The 20,457-nt window shown below is 43.3% G+C and overlaps 1 protein-coding gene across 1 annotated transcript; it reads right to left on the bottom strand.

Annotated features, from left to right (window-relative positions):
• Positions 1 to 347: 347 nt before the first annotated feature.
• On the bottom strand, positions 348 to 18,691 carry LOC121575688 (dnaJ homolog subfamily A member 1). Its single transcript, XM_041888960.2, is given in 12 exon segments — positions 348 to 1,414; positions 3,864 to 3,964; positions 6,033 to 6,148; positions 6,816 to 6,930; positions 12,958 to 13,068; positions 13,071 to 13,184; positions 13,691 to 13,795; positions 13,928 to 14,114; positions 14,736 to 14,762; positions 14,765 to 14,802; positions 14,805 to 14,884; positions 18,568 to 18,691. Coding segments are annotated over 11 exon segments (1,206 nt in total). The 5' UTR covers positions 14,869 to 14,884; positions 18,568 to 18,691; the 3' UTR covers positions 348 to 1,186.
• Positions 18,692 to 20,457: the final 1,766 nt, after the last annotated feature.

The following is a 20,457-nucleotide window of genomic DNA, read 5'->3' on the forward strand; positions in this document are numbered from 1 at the left end:
TTATGGGGTAGTGTGTGTAGATTGATGAGAAAAAGAATTGTTTTTAGAATAAGGTTGTAACATAACAAAATGTGGAAAAAGTCAAGGGGTCTGAATACTTTCCAAATGCACTGTATGCAGCGTTTACTGTGAATTTGGTCTTTGCGAACGCAGGAACATTGCCTTTGAATATTGTGCATTGTGGACAAAACGCGATCGGATTGAATCTGGCCCCAAGGCTTCACAACAAGCACACCATTCACTGAGGTAAAAGGTATGAGACTTCATGAGTTGAATACTTAAACCCAAGACACTTTAAAAATAATTGTGACAGTCACAGCACATAGATACCAGTAGCAGAACTTATTGAGAGGTCTATTGAAAGTTGACTTACAGTTTGACTAATTCCCATGAAGAGTGGAGGAATTAAACAGATTAGACAACTCTTGATAGTAAAAATGGGGTAAATAACTTATTTTTTCCATCATCAGTTGAACATAGCCAAGTATACCATACCACAGCAGATAGTCTTCAATTGAATCCTACAGATGAAGAACCACAAAAGGCCAATGTGCATTTTATGAAATCTAGATAAACATGCATCATTACATCATTATTAAAAATGAATTAAACAAATATGTTAGTGTAATAATTGGCAACTATCTTTCAACTATGCTGATGGGGTATACAAAAATGGAACAATATGCACATTGGCCTTATATGGTTCTTCGCTGCAAGGATTCAATTAGGCAACATGAATTATAGCTTCAAACTATCTTCTTTCTCGTGACCTTCGGACACCACAAAAATCACCAACGGTACTCACCGTGACATCAAAGTAAAAACAGAGGGTGCTCAAAACCTGCTAATATACAAATCAAAGACCATAAAATCAAACTTTATATAAAATAATGTCACAGTGACAGCATCCATAGCGCTTCCAAAATCTCAGAATCTTCATTTCCGGTCATCTAAAGAATTTAACCAGAAATCCATTTCATCCACTCAGGCACATGATCCAACTAAAAGACAGCCGAGTTGCCTCGGGACGTAGATCCAGGTATCCGGCCCAAAGGACCACGTCGGCACCCCAGTTAGCATTGTAAGTTAAGAGAATGAAACATTTAAGATGCGGTTTGTGCACGTTTCCAGAGGGGGCTGGAGGCTGGGGTTTTGGGGTTAGAGGTTGGAGTGAGCTGAGGGGGTCTTATGAAGTCTGGCACTGGACCCCGCCAGCAGACGGGTAGTCATCCTCCTCCATGTAGTGGTATTGGCTGCGTCTTACTCTGGCCGGGTCACAGTCCTCCAGGTCGGCGTAGATGTAGAGGTCGTCGTCCATGCTCTCGGGCTGCTCCACCTCCCTCTTGGCAGGAAGGTAGTGCTCTAGCTCCTTCAGCTTGTGCTTGGGGAGGAAGTTGGCCTCTGGGAATACCACCTTTCGCAAAAACAAAACGAAAAAGCACTTATTTCTACACCCTACATTTTTCTTTAAATGTCATATGAAATTAAGAACCAACTGAAACAGTAATAAAGCAAACACATTACGAGTTACACAGGCTACAAAGTGCAGACTTGTGTCAATTACATAATCACAATAAACGTGCTACTACAAAATGGCCACTGGTCATATGGTTGGTATTTGGTATGGTTGACTTTGTAAGTCTCCAGTAGTTTTCCAGTGGTTTAATAAAACATAAATACTGTCTGCAGCAGTAGTTAGTCAATCAATTTAATACAACATTTAAACTGAGGGAATGACTTAGGACACTATTTACTTTTCTTATATATTTTTAAGCTTACGGCACCTGGTATTCCCAGGCGGTCTCCTATCCCAGTCCTCTGTAGCTCAGCTGGTAGAGCACGGCGCTTGTAACGCTAAGGTAGTGGGTTCGATCCCCGGGACCACCCATACACAAAAAAAAATGTATGCACGCATGACTGTAAGTCGCTTTGGATAAAAGCGTCTGCTAAATGGCATATTATTATTATTATTATTACTAACCAGGCCCGACCCTGAACAGGCGTGTTCAGGGTGGTATGGCCATAAGCTTTTTTTTTATTTTTCTGTTTTCTTCCTGAATTAGGTCCCTTGGCTCATCTCTGCAACGGGCTTGGGAGAGGCGAATGTCGAGTCAAGCATCCTCTGAAATATGTCCCGCCTGGCCGCCTACTTATCACACTGCTCGCTTGACCCGATTGTCAGCCACACCAATGTGTCGGAGGAAACACTGTTCGACTGAAGACTGACCGAAGTCAGCTTGCAGGCGCCCGGCCCTGTCACAAGGAGTTGCTAGAGCACGGTGAGCCAAGGAAAGAAAGCCCCACCAGCCAAACCCTCCCCTACCCCGGACCGCGCTGGGCCAATTGTGCGCCATCCTGTGGGGGTCACGGCTGAATTAGGACACAATTTCAATAAGATAAAAACCCAATGAATACGCCGCACAAAAATATTAACGCAACAAGCAACAATTTAAACGATCTTACTGAATTACAGTTCATAAGGAAATCAGTCAATTAAAATAAATATGGATTTTACATGACTGTCACGGATACCTAAAAAAAAAAAAAAAAGTAGGGCCGTGGATCAGAAAACCAGTCAGTATCTGGTGTCACCACTTGCTTCATGTCGCACGACACATCTCCTTCGCATAGAGTTGATCAGGCTGTTGATTGTGGCTTGTGGAATGTAGTCCCACTCTTCAATGGCTGTGCGAAGTTGCTGGATATTGGCAAGAACTGGAACATGCTGTCGTACACGTCGATTCAGAGCATCCAAACATGCTCAATGGGTGACATGTCTGGTGAGTATGCAGGCCATGGAAGAACTGGGACATTTTCAGCTTACAGGAATTGTGTACAGATCCTTGCGACATGGGGCCGTGCATTATCATGCTGAAACATGAGGTGATGGCAGCAGATGAATGGCATGACAATGAGCCTCAGGATCTTCCATTCCATAACCCTACCGCCACCATGGGGCACTATGTTCACAACGTTGACATCAGCAAACCGCACGCCCACACACGCTGTCTGCCATCTGCCCGGTACAGTTGAAACCGGGATTCATCTGTGAAAAGCACACTTCTCCAGCGTGCCAGTGGTGATCGAAGGTGAGCATTTGCCCACTTAAGTCGGTTACGACGTCGAACTGCAGTCAGGTCAAAACCCTGGTGAGGACGACGAGCACGCAGATGAGCTTCCCTGAGATGGTTTCTGACAGTTTGTGCAGAAATTCTTCGGTTGTGCACAGTTTCATCAGCTGTCCGGGTGGCTCGTCTCAGACAATCCCACATGTGAAGAAGCCAGATGTGGAAGTCATGGGCTGGCGTGGTTACACCTGGTCTGCGATTGAGGCCAGTTGGAAGTACTGCCCCATTCTCTAAAACGATGTTGGAGGTGGCTTATGGTAGAGAAATGAACATTAAATTATTTGGCAACAGCTATGGTGGACATTCCTGCAGTCACCATGCCAATTGCACACTCCCTCAAAACTTGAGACAAATGTGGCATTGTGTGACAAAACTGCATATTTTAGAGCGGCCTTATATATTGTCCCCAGCACAAGGTACACCTGTGTAATGATCATGCTTCTTGATATGCCACACCTGTCAGGTGGATGGATTATCATGGGAAATGCCCACTAACAGGAATGTAAACAGATTTGTGCACAAAATTTGAGAGAAATTAGCTTTTTGTGCGTATGGAACATTTCTGGGAACTTTTATTTCAGCTCATGAAACATGGGACCAACACTTTATATGTTATGTTTATATTTTTGTTCAGAATAAATACAAATATAGTTCAACATCTACAGTACATCTACAGTATCACGTCCTGAATGGTGGAACACATTGAATGGTGTGTGTGTTTTTTACAGAACATACCGAAAAGAGGATAATGAGGTGTCCCTTTTCAAACGGCCGGCGGTGCATGGGCATCCCCTCATTCAGGACACACTTCTTGTCGCCAGGTTTGATCAATTCCCCTGCCAAGGTAAAAAATGTAATTGTAAAACACGATCAACCAGCGCTGTCACGATACCAACATTTTACTAAGCCAAGTATCACGATCTCATGGTATCGCGATACTACTCGGTAAAGAAAATCTAGTGGCCTAGCGTCCTGTTCGCCCCCCAGACACTTGTTCCCGTTTTCTAAACATTATGCGCATGTGCTACCCAAAAACCCTGTCATTGATATTCACAATTATACTTAATACAACACATATTGAATTAACTTCACACTGTATAATAGAATATTGCGTAGACTTATTTGCTCATATTTGCAAAGGCCTACCTCTAATTTGGCTGGAGCAATGGAAGGAAGGAATATACTGTACATGCATAATGATCTGCATGTCATTGTGGCAGTAAGGGGAAAACACTGCATGAAACCTCTCCCTCCCTCCCGCTCGCTCTCCCAAACACATATGCACACTGCTTCCAACTTTAAAAACATTAGGCACCAAGTCTCCTGTTTAGGGGACCTGCGTGGTTCCGGTACCGACCAATATTTTCGTTTAAATCCATCTGTGGACACCATAGATCGAAATGGCTTGCATTGAGCGTTCTTTCGGACACAGGAAGCTAGAGCTCGGAGACGTTCACAGCGATGGGGGCAGACATTTTGATCTTTAGAAAATATGCACATTTTCTAACACTAAATATACAAATATGTATTTGACAGTTATAAGGAAGGAGAAATCTTATAGTTGGTCATTTTATAAATTGATTATACTATATTTAGAAAGAATATAATTTCAAGCATTATTCATATAGTTTTGTCGAATAGGAACCAAATTTATTTTTATTTTTGTAAATATTTTAAATATTTCATATTTTCATACTTATCATTTGTACTTGAGCTTGTGTCCTCAAGTCACTACACCTCAGCAATTTATAGCTATTTTTTTACCAGAAAGGTGAGATTAACCTTTTTTGGAGTATGCAGCATTACTAGTTATTGTTTATGGCCCTCTCATGATAAACACTTACTTTTGGGGATTACGTAGATTACATTTACTTACATTTGAGGTTAATGAGCACCAGAAATATTGTTTTATATAGTTTAGGCTTACATTATGAATCCTACCTTTGAAGCACGTGATTAGCATCATGATTAGCAGAGCCTTTTCCTTTCTTCCTGCGCCAAGCAAATTTGCCTAGACCTACTGTCAACATGAGCAGGTTGTTAGCTAGCTAGGTAACATGACTGAACGTTGTTTGTATCAAACCAATAAGTAACGTCCCGGGATTAGTTTAAAACGGCCCGCAACATGGTTGTGAAATTATTCCAAATGCGCGCAAATTGACACAGGAAGAAAAAATAAAAAAACGTAGCTCCGGGTCATTTCCTTTTTAACCATTTGAGGTAGAGACACACCGTTTTCTTTGCTGTAATGCTCCAAAAATGCCTGTCATGAAGCGGTGCATTTCCTCTGTCACTCAGAGGCTGCTTGACCGCAAACTTGCAATTGCAAAGTCTACTTAGACTGACCTGTGCTCTTGGTTATACCAGGCAATAAAATGCTCCAATGTATGAACTTTGCTCGCTCTGCTCCAATGTATCAAATGTAACAGAAGATTCATCAGGGTCTGCGTCCCCGCTCGCCATTACCGCTAAATTCTATTTTTAAAACTGATGGAGGAATAGATGTGCAGGAAGAGTGGACAGAGAGAAGCAGGTAATGGCTGGTTGATCACAGCTGCCACACGTGAGATGCGCTTGAAAGTGAAGTGGACATTATTGGACTAGCGCATACAAGAGACTAGTTGCTGTTGCTTAATTTTTTTTACTGATTTTATAAAACAGGCGCCAGCAGGTTCTTTAGATTGGTAGGGCTGACAAATTGGGTAGCATCATATGAAACGGTCCTACAGGATTCTGAAATGTTGGTATAAGTATCAGGATGTTTTGGTACCGTTATATTACAATGGTACCGGTATACCGTGCAACACTACGATCAACAAAAAATAAAATGCATAAAAAAATTTACAAATTGCCCAGTGTTGTTGTAAAAGGTTTCTGTTAAATGAAATAATCTAGGAAGTGTACCTGGGTGGCAGGTGATGAGGAGGCTTCGGTTGTCCAGAGTTTGAACAGGCTTCTGGAAACCACACAGGGCCTCCACCAGCTGCAGCTCCATAGTCATGGTCAGATTTTCCCCTTGTCTGTAGAATAGAGCACAGTCAATACCAATCAAAGCCAACAAGGCTGCGATTGATTGCATTTCAAGCCAAGAAGTGAAAATCAAGAACTGAGAAGTGATTGGCTCTCAATGGCGATTTTTTGTTGTTGAAGAAAATGAATTTAAATTAAGTTCTTGAATGGCCAAATTTTTGTTTTGCTAGATATATAGACCTTTTTCCAGTACATGACACACTGACGTCACACACAGATGCGTGCGACTCTTAGCGGCAGTAAGAAAGCAATCGCCATCTGTGCCTTTTTCAACATAGAAGTAATAACTTAAATCTAGGCTAAACAAAATAACTGTTTTAGGTTCTCATACGCTTACAATTATGTTTTGATTCTTGCTTGAACAGCTGCAAAGATTTATTTTTTGCTGCCGTTCTATAAGAACTCCCCCTTGTTCTGCCACCAACCTCCACGCATCGCCCTCATGTGGCAATGTTTGCAAACACAGAAAGGGGTCTATAGGCTAGTACAGAATACAGACCAATACAATACTGAAGAATATAAAAAAGGTCTCGTTTGGAACAATGGAACTGCCAAATTTGTGCACAAACCATTTGTTGGTCCAATCAGACAATGTGATATAGACATAGGGTAGAGGCCGGTAGTGAATAAGGACTGGCATGAGGTTTAATCTTTTACCTGGTGAAGACGGGATGGACTCTCTGATCCAGGACAATGATGATGTCACCAGGCTCTAGTCCTGGCTCCTGATCTCCCTCCCCGTGGAAAACTAGCTTCTGCCCATCCTTCATACCTGCAACAATAATTTAGGATTGATTTAACTCAACTGGCCCGTATTTAACTGCATTAAGACAGATCAGAATTATCTGGCAACGCCATTCACACGCAACCATGCCTTGGGGAACATTTAGGGCACTTCCACATATCCGTAGATGATTTGGATCCTGGAGCGTTTGGTAACCTGATCCATGCTATAAAGCAGATGTGGAAGTGCTAACTAATCCTGGCGCAAAATAATCCTGGTCCTTGGTCCAGGACCAGAGATATTGTAATGCAGTAGTGTTAGTCGCATGAAACTTTGTTACAGAAATTATATCCGGAATCTGTTCATTTCCATTCTTGTTTTATGGAATTCTCAAAAAACGTTCCAGGGTACCAAATTCATATGCGAAAAAGCCCTGTGAGTTGGACCAAACCAACTTTCCCTGACTGTTGCCTTGGATAACCAGCGCCATAGAGCCAAAGAATAGGGGAACAACCAACCACAACAGGAATCACAGTACACACACACTACAGTTTGCTTCAGTATAGGGATTTCACTATGGCTGTCCATTGGATAAATTCACAAAGGCTTTAGTAGCACAACTCAAGGATACACCAAGTGAAATAGCTGAGTGAGCTTTCTTAAAGAAGGGCAATTCCAACCCTTTTGACCTCATTTTGATAATCTCCAGCACAATACCAGTGTCTACATGTGAAAACGGCACATTTCTACATTTTGTAGAGAAAATAAAATACTGTATTTTCCGCACTATAAGGCGCACCGGAGTATAAGCCGCAGCAGCTAAATTGAATGATATTGAATGATGTGTACATATATAAGCCGCACTGGACTATAAGCCGCATGTGTTTTAATGTTTAATTACCATATGTAAGGGTTCGTGCACAGAGGGGATTGTCGGGAAAGAGATGGCTGCTTGAGGAAGCTCCCATTTATTAACATTTCAACAAACAAGTTGCATATTTGCATAACGTATTCAAGTGTTACCATTTAGTGCAATAGTAGCTACAGAACATATACTGTGCTGTGTAAACTGTACTGTATCACATAGCGTTTCAGACACACAAACTTTTCAACTTTCAAACTTAAACGGTGCGCTCCCAGCGCACATACGGCAGTGATCTACAGCAGTGGTTTTCAACCAGTGGTCCTTGAGGGAGTGCTAGGGGTTCCCCAGCAAAATTAGTTAATAGCGTCACAATCATTTAACCACTTAACTTTAGTTATTTTTGAAAAACCTTGAAAAAGTGTGCGCATCTTTGAATATTTATCTACATTATAGCCTACAGTAGTACCATAACAAAAAACAAAGCTTACAGCGCTTGACGAGGCAATATCTGCTTAAAATATACGGTAATCAGCCTACCAGAAAAGTTATTAATCCTCGTCTTCATCTTTTAGGCTAAGGTGCAGTACACGGCTGTAACCAGAAAAGTCAAGTCATTAATCCTCATCTCCGTCTTCTTCCTGCGTACTAAAACCACCAAAGTCCTCATCTTCAGTGTCGGAAACGAACAGGCTCAGGGTGGCTTCGTCAGCCACTCTCCTCTCTCCTTCGTTGTCGCTCTCAAAACCAACAAACTCCTCTTCGTCACTGTCGGAATCGAACAGCCTCTGAAGGGCCTCAGCTGTGGCGGCGTCCTCCTCTTCATCACGCAGCAGTCCAGCCTTTCGGAACCCGTTAATGATCGTGGATGTTTTGACAGCCAGATTGACTGCCTTTAACTTAAAAGCTGCATCACATGCATTTCTACGTTTGTTTTCCATAATGAGGGTTTGTGCATGAAAACTTCCTTTGCACAAACTGTCTCGCTGTCGTTCTATCTCTCGTACCACTCTCGGTTCCACTTTTACTTTTGCGCGCTACCTGTCTCACTCTTTTCCGGCCTCCAGCTTTTCCTGCTGGAGCCCGCCGCTTAAAGGTGGGGGGCGCGGACCGGTCATAGAGCCCATAGAGTTAAAGTTGGTGGACTGTAACCTGTAAAATCCATAGATTTAGGAGGTCTTCTAGTGGCCGTTAGCTGTAAAAATCCATAGATTAGCCGCACCGTTATATAAGCCGCAGGGTCGAAAAATTTGAAAAAAGGCGCGGCTTATAGTCCGAAAAATTACGGTAGTTTAAAAGTTATACCACATGACAAAGGTTAAAATTGATTTTCAAACAGATTCGTAGGGGAGCAAGAAAATAACATTCTCCTGGCTAGAAACTTGTTGCAGGTTTTGAAAATCAACATTTGTATTACTTTTAATCCCACCCTGCAATGTCACAGAAGCATTTTTGGGACTTTTATCTTTTTAACTACAGATCATAGAAATGCACCGTTTCCACATACAGGTGACTACCAAAATAAAATGGCAACATAAAAAGTGTCTTAATAGGACGTTGGGCCACCGAGCCGCCAGAACAGCTTCAATGCACGTTGGCATAGATTCTACAAGTGTCTGGAACTCTATTGGAGGGATAGAGTTCCAGACCATTCTTCCATAAAAAATTCCATAATTTGGTGTTTTGTTGATGGTGGTGACAAACGCCGTCTCAGGCACGGCTACAGAATCTCCCATAAGTGTTTAATTGGATTGAGATCTAGTGACTGACACACACACATTAAACCCCCTAGGCTCCTTTGAGACCCGTCTTTTAAAGTCACAGATCTTTTCTCGCCATGGTAGGCAAAATAACATGCAAGATGGGATGTTTTAATTGTTTAACTAACTCAGGAACAACACCCTGTGGAAGCACCTGCTTTTAATACACTGACTCCCTAATTTAATATAATATAATATACAGGTAACTGCCAAAATAAAATAAACACTTTATTAAGTGGTCCTCTGTAGCTCAACTGGTAGAGCACGGCGCTTATAACGCCAAGGTAGTGGGTTCGATCCCCGGGACCACCCATACACAAAAATGTATGCACGCATGACTGTAAGTCGCTTTGGATAAAAGCGTCTGCTAAATGGCATATTATTATTATATAATAATATGCCATTTAGCAGACGCTTTATCAAAGCGACTTACAGTCATGCGTGCATACATTTTTTGTGTATGGGTGGTCCGGGATCGAACCACTACCTTGGCGTTAAGCGCCGTGCTCTACCAGCTGAGCTACAGAGGACCATTGACAAAGTGTTCATTTTATTTAGGCGGTTACCTGTATGTAGACACTGATATGGTGCTGGAGATAAATGAATAGGAGGTTGAAAAGTGGCAGAACTGCCCTTTAAGCTGTGTGTGTGTGTACGTACAGTGCATTCTGAAAATAATCAGACCCCTTGACTTTTCCACATTTTGTTATGTTAAAGCCTTATTCTAAAATGGATTAAATAGTTGTTTCCCCTCATCCAATCTACACACAATTCCCCAAAATGACAAAGCAAAAACAGGTTTTTAGATATGTAGAAAAAAATGAAACATCACATTTACATTAGTATTCAGACCCTTTACTCAGTACTTTGTTGAAGCACCCAAGAGTCTTCTTGGGTATGGCCTTCTAAGCTTGGCACACCTGTATTTGGGGAGTTTCTCCCATTCTTCTCTGCAGATCCTCTCAAGCTCTGTCAGGTTGGATGGGGAGCGTCGCTGAACAGCTATTTTCAGGTCTCTACAGTGATGTTCGATCAGGTTCAAAGCCGGGCTCTGGCTGGGCCACTCAAGGACATTGAAATTTGTCCCGAAGCCACTCCTGCGTTGACTTGGCTGTGTGCTTAGGGTCATCCTGTTGGAAGGTGAACCTTCACCCCAGTCTGAGGTCCTGAGCAGGTTTTCGTCAAGGATCTCTCTGTACTTTGCTCCGTTTATCTTTCCCTCAATGCTGACTAGTCTCCCAGTCCCTGCCACTAAAAAACATCCCCACATCATGATGCTGTCACTACCATGCTTCACTGTAGGGATGGTGCCAGGTTTCCTCCAGACGTGACCCTTGGCATTCAGGCCAAAGAGTTCAATCTCGGTTTCATCAGACCAGAGAATCTTGTTTGTCATGGTCTGAGAGTGCTTAAGTGTCTTTCGGCAAACTACAAGCGGCTGTAATGTGCCTTTTACTGAGGAGTGGCTTCCGTCTGGCCACCTTACCATAAAGGCCTGATTGGTAGAGTGCTGCAGAGAGGGTTATCCTTGTAGAAGGGTCTCCCATCTCCACAGAAGAACTGTCAGCATGACCATTGGGTTCTTGGTCACCTCCCTGACCAAGGCCCTTCTCCCCCGATTGCTCAGTTTGGTCGGGCAGCCAGCTCTAGGAAGAGACTTGGTGGTTCCAAACTTCTTCCATTTAAGAATGATGGAGGCCACCGTGTTCTTGGGGACCTTCAATGCTGCAGAAATGTTTTGGTACCCATCCCCAGATCTGCGCCTCGACACAATCCTGTCTCTGAGCTCTACGGACAATTCGTTGGACCTCATGGCTTGGTTTTTGCTCTGACATGCACTGTCAACTGTGGGACCTTATATAGACAGGTGTGTGCCTTTCCAAATCATGTCCAATCAATTGAATTTACCATAGGTGGACTCCAATTAAGTTGTAGAAACATCTCCAGGATGATCAATGGAAACAGGATGCACCTGAGCTCAATTTTGAGTCTCATAGCAAAGGGTCTGAATACTTATGTAAATAAGGTTTATGTTTTTTTATTTGTAATACATTTGCAAACATTTCTAAAAAACATGTTTTCGCTTTGTCATTGTGGGGTATTGTGTGTAGATTGATTAGGGAAAAAATGTATTTAATACATTTTAGAAGGCTGTAATGTAACAAAATGTTGAAAAAGTGAAGGGGTCTGAATACTTTCCGAATGCACTGTATGTATGCACACAGAGTGGACAAAAAAATTCCATAACAGACTGACCAGGTGAAAACGATGATCCCTTATTGATGTCACTGGTTAAATCCACTTCAAATCAGCGTAGATGAAGGGGATGAGACAGGTTTAAGAAGGATTTTTAAGCCTTGAGATAATTGAGACATGGAGTGTGTGTGTGTGCCATTCAGAGGGTGAATAGGCAAGACAAAATATTTAAGTGGTTTTGAACTGAGTATGCCTGGTGCACCGGTTTGAGTGTCAAGAACTGCAATGCTGTTGGGTTTTTCGTGTGTATCAAGAATGATCCACCACCCAAATGACATCCAACCAACTTGACAACTGTGGGAAGCATTGGAGTCAAATTGGACACCTTGTAGAGTCCATGCCCTGACAAATTGAGGCTGTTCTGAGGGCAAAAGGGGTGCAACTCAATATTAGGAAGGTGTTCCTAATGTTTTGTACACAAGTTGATATGTAGGGTGCATTTTGTCAATTGACTGCCATTCTACACTATAGGGTCAAACTGAGCTGTACTGGGCTGGCCAGGTTACAGATCCTGTAAACGTTTTGGAAAGGACAATGTGAAAAGGAAATAGCAGTATGTTTTGGCCCTGTATAGTGTGAATATGTCACTCACTATGTCATCTTATATCACAATGCTCTTCATTCCTGGTTCCAGAAGACTGCAGTGTGTTGCTTGCCTTTGTCTCTGCCCAGCACTAGAAATACCGATCCAACTAATCATCAAGACTACATTGATCAGGTGTATTAGCCAGGACCAGAAGTGAAGAAAATGTAGGTTGTATCACATAACAGACATCCAAACCTCCTACATCCTCAAAATGGAGGAAGAAAATGTTCACACTTTTACCTTGTAAATTGGCAGTCGCTCTGCTAGCATTCCCATCCACAGGTAGCTTGGTCTGTCAGCTAACGGTGTCAACAGGGCCATGGCGTATCCCGTGTCAACATGCTTAACCCATCCCCCCATCCCACCCGCGTCGCTAGACAAACATACAGTGAACAATTTAGGCAGAGTCTATGCTCTTGACAATTTCTCCTCCACACAAATCAAAGGAGTCAAATAACTGATGGACCTCATAGCAAAAAATAAATAAATAAAAATCCAGGGTAGAACATTTTTATTTATTGTTCTATATACTAACTATAAATACGTCTATGTAAATTGTGAGCTGTGGAAAGACTTCTCTTGATGGACAACAATTAAATCAACCACCTCACCTTTGTCAATGTGGACCTCCAGGATCTTCTTCTGCCGCAGAATCTTGCGTCCGCCGCAGGCCTTGCAGCGGTCCTTGTGGCTGATGCGCTGGCCCTGGCCCTGGCAGCCCCGCACACGGCGGACACCTGCTGCACCATGCCTGGCCCCAGCTGGTGGAGGCGCACCTGCATGCCCGTGCCGCGACAGGACATGCACATCTCCACCGCGCCCTTCCTTCCCCCGCGACCTACCCCCAAAACACAGCCATGTCAGTTCACATCACCCTAGTCGTTTGCAGCAATAACTATTATCACATCACCATTTAAACAGAATGCCTCATGCGGTGTTTGACAGGGGCGGTAAATGCTAGTCAACAGATAGCGATTCTGTGGCATAACGATCCGCTGTAAAATGTTACTGTGAGATAAGCAAGAACATTTATGTATGCATTTTATAATCAGAGCAACAAAAAAAGGAACCAAACAATAGTTTGGGCCTTGTCGACGATAATCTCGGAAATGTTTTATCCTAGCAGAGGCATTTACCTCCCTCTAACAGTTAATTGTTTATAATGTGATGTTGGCTTTTACAAGACAATGTAGAATGACATCCAATCCATGCATGATCACACAGGGCTATTCAACCTGATGACTTTAGGGTCACCACACTGGTCATTTTCATCCTTCTCTTTTAATGAGGGACTGATCAAGACCAAGGTTAACCAACAATGTAACATGTGTAGTAATGTAGCACCTTCACATCGCTCGCAAATAACATTCTTCTGGACAGCAAGTTTCCTCGTGGCTCCATTGAAGAGGTCTTCCAAAGAGACTGTGAGCTGATGAACGACATTCTTTCCTAGGTTTGGAGAGCACATTGGGTCAAAGCATTCGCTTAAGAGAAGTTAAGAAGAACCACAGAAGACCAAAGGTCAGAATTTGAAGTCTGACTTCTGTTGAATGTAATATTTGTCTCTGTACTACGTTTTACCTCTCCTCTCCCGGTGCATTCGGCCACCTCCTCCAAAGAACATGTCAAAGATGTCCATGGGGGATCCAAAACCCCCGCCACCTCCACTGCCCCCTCCTTCTTTTATGGCTTTCTCCCCTCCCCGGTCATACACCTCTCTCTTCTGGGAGTCCGACAGCACCTCATATGCCTGAGAGATCTGCTTAAACTGGGAAGAAAAAAACTGAATGATCAATTCTCAGAGCGCAAACTACTAATAGAAATCTCAACTAGTACTTAAAAATATTAAACAACTTACTAAAAATGTCTGACAGAACTGTAGAAACAATTTATGTATTTTCCATATTCATCTCTTAAATTAACCTGGCATAACCGGCGTCAGTGTGCTGGATTAGCATATATCGCTGCCTCCCTGAACTTGCCTCTGACTGGGCTTGAACCAGGGTCCTCTACCTTGCCAACACACGTGACCACCCGCTCTATAACTAGCAAACCGTTTGAGCTATACAAAAGGTACCAATTGGATAGCTCCATCTGCGACATTTCAAGCTAGCTGGGGAGTGAGCTTACTGTACATTCTTAACTCCGCTACACTAGCATGCATAACTTATCTCCACTCAACCAATGGTCATAAATCAGAACCTATTCATAGAAGCAGTCTCACACTGCCTTAATTTTTGCCAGACCCCAGGAAGGGTATGGGGATCCATAATAAATACAAATACATGGTTTATAACATACACTGCTCAGCAAAGATAAAGGTGGTACGGCAAAAATTAACTGTGACTGTCACCGGATGCAAAGTGGTTTTCTGAATACTTCCACTCACTTTCTCTCCCTCCGTAGGGGTTCTTGTCAGGGGTGGTACTTCAAGGCCAGCTTACGATAAGCCTTTTCAACTCATCTGGAGTGGCATTGGGCTTAACACCCAACATGTCATAAAAGCCGGTTTCCTTCACCATGGTTGTTGGTTACAGTCTGCAGAAGAAAACAAATGCTGTTCACACAAGTTTCCATTTCTCTTCCTGTATGTCATATAGTGCTGAGCGATGTGCTTTTTTAGGTCGATTCGGGTTCGATGACTTTTAAAAAAATCACATTTTCTATCTCTCTTTTTTTGGTGGGGGCCTATTCAGTCTTACAAAATCACTATTTTAGTAGTTCTTCAAAAGTAAATATGGCATACTTTTAGGACTGCTGAATACCAACTATCAATCTTAGATGATGTGTTTTCAGGTAGAGATACCTCACAAAGCAATTGCTCTCTATCCCGCGTTCTTGTCTCTGTCTCTGACCGGACAAGTGGCGCGCAATGGATTATATTCATTGCAGTTAATTACCACGTTTTCTGCTCTAAACTATGTAGAATATTGGCCTGCTGTAAACGTCGCACAGTTCGGGCTTGATCTGATCTAGAGAAACTGCGCATTGCACTCACAGAAAAAGAAAAAAAAATGAACTAAATGGAAAATCTAATAATTGGTCAATTAGTTGTTTATAAAACAAAAAAATAAACATCTGTTATTCGCTCAGCACTAATTACATTCTATTTGCATTTGAAACCAGATAGCAAAACTTGGTGAATAGCAACATTTATTTCAACATGAGGGGATAGCTCCATCTGATCTAACCAATACCACAGAGTTTCTGAACCCAGAAGCGCAACATTGTGAGACTTCTGAGAACGTTTGGAAACAGACCAGAGGGGTGTCCTACAAAGCAAGCTAGATCTACTCAGGGTTTTCGAAAGCTAACCAGCTTCGTTAACTTCACATTCCAGCTCAGGCTTCAGTCATCCTACAACTGTATTTATTGCTTGTCCACCTGCCACTAACTCTAGCAGGCTTGTAAGTGCACATGGCTAGTCGAACACCGAACTCTTCATTGAGACAATGCTGAAACAATACACGGGAAGTCCGTGCCACATTCATTGTGCCAAAACCAAAATGAAAGAAAATGTCTTGCAAATTCGGCAGGCTATGGTGTGAAATGGAAGTGCAGTCTTTATTTTCTTTCTTATCATTAATGCAGACTTGTGTGCTTTTCAATGCACAACAAGTATCTTTCCCCCCACTCCCTATCGATAAAATAATTGTATTGTCAAACAAAAGTATTACTGTCGTGAAGTTTAAAATGCATTTTCATTGCTAAATGTGTAATGTGATATTTTTAACACAAACATTTGATTTCTCCCTACAGTTTTCAGCCGTCAGCTTCGCCCATGACTGGCTCATATGAACTACAATCCTGACCGCTGTGTTTTAACATCAATAATCATCGCGGGATATGGCTTTCAAAACATATGGCTCTTCTTTTTCATCAGCAAGAAATAATCTTTAAATAAAGAGTTACAAACGTTATGCACTTACAGTAGCAGTTTTGCAAAGATCCATACAGCTATGGTAGGCCAATATTGGACTAAAGGAGCCTAACGTTACTCCTCTGTTTATATGGCGAATTGGCTCTGGAAGACAAAACAAACCAAATAAGCCATCTAAATGTGAATCGATTCTCAATTGCGGTACGGTTCTAGAAACATAAATCCCTTTACTTTCATATCACAACAAAATAATTTCACAAATGCTAAACACAATTACTGTACCCTGTTTTAACGGTTTTAACACAGTTGCAGAGGACAGTATTTTTCAGTGACACATTTGTGGCGTTTGTCTTCTGTTTACACACAGGTAGGTGTTCTGGGCATCTCCGGCGCGGCTCACTCCTGGATTGCGTCCTACCTGACCGGTCGCTCCTACCAAGTGGCGTGGCGAGAAGCTGTCTCCGCACCACGTGCTCTCACCACTGGTGTCCCCCAGGGCTCAGTTCTAGGCCCTCTCCTTTTCTCCCTATACACCAAGTCACTTGGCTCTGTCATATCCTCACATGGCCTCTCCTATCATTGCTACGCTGACGATACACAACTAATCTTCTCCTTTCCCCCTTCTGATAACCAGGTGGCGAATCGCATCTCTGCATGTCTGGCAGACTATCAGTATGGATGACGGATCACCACCTCAAGCTGAACCCTGGCAAGACGGAGCTGCTCTTCCTCCCGGGGAAGGACTGCCCGTTCCATGATCTAGCCATCACGGTTGACAACTCCGCTGTGTCCTCCTCCCAGAGTGCGAAGAGCCTAGGCGTGACCCTGGACAACACCCTGTCGTTCTCCGCCAACATCAAGGCGGTGACCCGCTCCTGCAGGTTCATGCTCTACAACATTCGGAGAGTACGACCCTGCCTTACACAGGAAGCGGCACAGGTCCTAATCCAGGCACTTGTCATCTCCCGTCTGGACTACTGCAACTCGCTGTTGGCTGGCCTCCCTGCCTGTGCCATTAAACCCCTACAACTCATCCAGAATGCCGCAGCCCGTCTGGTGTTCAACCTTCCCAAGTTCTCTCACGTCACCCCCCTCCTCCGCACACTCCACTGGCTTCCAGTTGAAGCTCGCATCCGCTACAAGACCATGGTGCTTGCCTATGGAGCAGTGAGGGGAACTGTACCTCCGGGCTCTGATCAGTCCCTACACCCAAAGCGAGGGCATTGCGTTCATCCACCTCTGGCCTGCTGGCTCCCTTCCTCTGCGGAAGCATAGTTCCCGCTCAGCCCAGTCAAAACTGTTCGCTGCTCTGGCACCCCAATGGTGGAACAAGCTCCCTCACGACGCCAGGACAGCGGAGTCACTCACCACCTTCCGGAGACATTTGAAACCCCACCTCTTTAAGGAATACCTGGGATAGGATAAAGTAATCCTTCTACCCCCCCAAAAAAAAATTGTAAAGTGGTTATCCCCACTGGCTATAGGGTGAACGCACCAATTGGTGAGTCGCTCTGGATAAGAGCGTCTGCTAAATGACGTAAATGTGCCCTTGAGCAAGGCACTTAACCCTAATTGCTCCTGTAAGTCGCTCTGGATAAGAGCGTCTGCTAAATGACTAAAATGTAAATGTAAATGTGTTCAGAGACGCAGATAGCTAATTAGCACAGGTAGTCCACTGGCTTCTGTCTGTAAACAAGCGCTGTAACATGAATATATGGCCGTGTGGGAATCTTAACCCTATAAAAAGGTGTGTATCAATTTAACCTTTTTTTTTTTACAATTAGTAAGTCCTTATGCTTCCATAGCAAGCATGCTTCCATCTCAAGCAACGCGTGTTAATGTTCAGACCGAGCGTCGCGGTGCTTAAGAAAAACATCCCTGTACAGAAGACTAATTCTTCCAATCTTCATGCTGTAACGTTAACGTTACTGTCTTTGCCAATACTCTAGAAGCGCTAGCTAGCGTCGAACGTTAGCTACATTAATGTTAGCTAGCTAGATTATTACTAAAGGCTTAAAAGGACAGCAGAGACCCATCTAGCTAGCTAGCTACCTACAATGTGGTTAGGTGTTATCTATTAATTTTTACTTACAGACGTTATGCATCTTCTTCACTAGAAAGCACAAAGTAGCTAGCTAGTTACCCGTATCCAACATGATAACGTTAAATTAGCTAGCTAATTTACCTAGGTTTGGTAGCTAGCTAGGCTAATGTTAGCTGGCTAGCTATCCCCGACCTAGCTAACTGATAGTGATAGTAGTAGCTTAGTTAGTAGTTTGTTACCAATTAGGAACATACTTTTTTTGCAGAGTGAAAATACCATTAAATTGTGGTTAACTACCTGTTAAAGTAGACGTCCGTAGAGAGAAATGACCTTTTTTAACTTGGAATCCCCCTCCTCTTCCTGGCGATGAACTTCCAGAACCTTCTACTTGCACCGCCTACTTTGATGGTGCTTTCATGACAACTCGGAAATAAACGAGGTCAAACCATGACGTCGGACCTATAGAAAGATTCCGGAGTTTTCGACTTGCTATTCCGAGTTTGATGGCCATTCAAAACGATTTTTTCCAGAGTTCACAGTTGTCGGGAACGCACTGAAGTCGGAGATTTCCCAGTTGTTCTGAACGCGGCATTATTGATAGTGGCGTATATTCATGGCTGCCAAAGGAAGCCAAGCCTCCCAAAAACATTGACCAAGAAAAAAAGATAAAATTGTGTTATTATTTGTGTTTCATAATTTTCCTTAAATTCACAAGAGGCTGAATGTATCTCACCGGAGAAAGCATCCGAGCGAGCGAAACAGCGCCCCTCTGTATGTGTAGGCCATCTATCTGATGCTGTCTGGTCCAAAAAGAGCATGACATTGTTGCCAACCCTTGCCCAGCAAGCATTGGCCTTCCTTAAAAAAAATAAAAAAAATAATAATAGCCAATCAGCGTTGAGCTAAACTGAACGAGCTCAAATGTGAGTCATCCTGGAGCACCAAAAAAAAAGTGTCAAGGGAAGCCAGTTTGGATTTGGCCTCACTCCTATCAAATCGCATTGAGACCATACTTAATTGACAGAAACAACTTGAATTGTTGCATCTTGTTGTGTTGTTGTCCTCAGGTGGCTAGCTAGCCAGGTAATGAGTGGTGAACAGGATGGCTTCTTAAAGAAAAACTAACAGGTCTGTGAGAACCGGAATTCTTACTGGTTGGTAGGTGATCAAATACTTATGTCATGCAATAAAATGCTAATTAATTACTTAAAAATCATACAATGTGATTTTCTGGATTTTTGTTTTAGATTACGTCTCTCACAGTTGAAGTGTACCTATGATACAAATTACAGACCGCTACATGCTTTGTAAGTAGGAAAACCTGCAAAATCGGCAGTGTATAAAATACTTGTTCTCCCCACTGTAGGTCCTGGATGGCAAGAAGCTTGACCCCAGTGATGTACTGGGCCGTACGCACTACCCTCTGTAGCGCCTTACAGTCTGATGCTGAGCAGTTGCCATACCAGGCGGTGATGCAACCGGTCAGGATGCTCTCGATGGTGCAGCTATATAACTTTGAGGATCTGGGGACCCATGCCAAATCTTTTCAGTCTCCTGAGGGGGAAAAGGTGATGTCGTGCCCTCTCCACAACTATCTTGGTGTGTTTGGACCATGATAGTTAGTGATGTGGACACCAAGGAACTTGAAGCTCTCGACCCGCTCCACTACAGCCCGTCGATGTTAATGGGGGCCTGTTCGGCCCTCCCTTTCCCATAGTCCACGATCAGCTCCATTGTCTTGCTCACATTGAGGGAGAGGTTGTTGTCCTGGCACCACACTGCCAGGTCTCTGACCTCCTCCCTATAGGCTGTCTCATCGTTGTCGGTGATCAGGCCTATCACTGTTGTGTCGTCAGCAAACGTAATAATGTTGTTGGAGTCGTGCTTGGCCATGCAGTCGTGGGTGAACAGGGAGTACAGGAGGGGACTAAGCACGCAATGCTGAGGGGCCCCCGTGTTGAGGAGCAGCGTGGCAGATGTGTTGTTGCCTACCCTTACAACCTGGGGGCGGCCCGTCAGGAAGTCCAGGATCAAGTTGCGGGAGGTGTTTAGTCCCAGGGTCCTTAGATTAGTGATGAGCTTTGTGGGACTATGGTGTTGAACACTGAGCTGTAGTCAATAAACAGCATTTTCACATAGGTGTTCCTTTTGTCCAGTGGGAAAGGGCAGTGTGGAGTGCGATTGAGA

This window comes from Coregonus clupeaformis, unplaced genomic scaffold (assembly GCF_020615455.1).
Source record: "Coregonus clupeaformis isolate EN_2021a unplaced genomic scaffold, ASM2061545v1 scaf0198, whole genome shotgun sequence".
Lineage (NCBI taxonomy): Eukaryota > Metazoa > Chordata > Actinopteri > Salmoniformes > Salmonidae > Coregonus > Coregonus clupeaformis.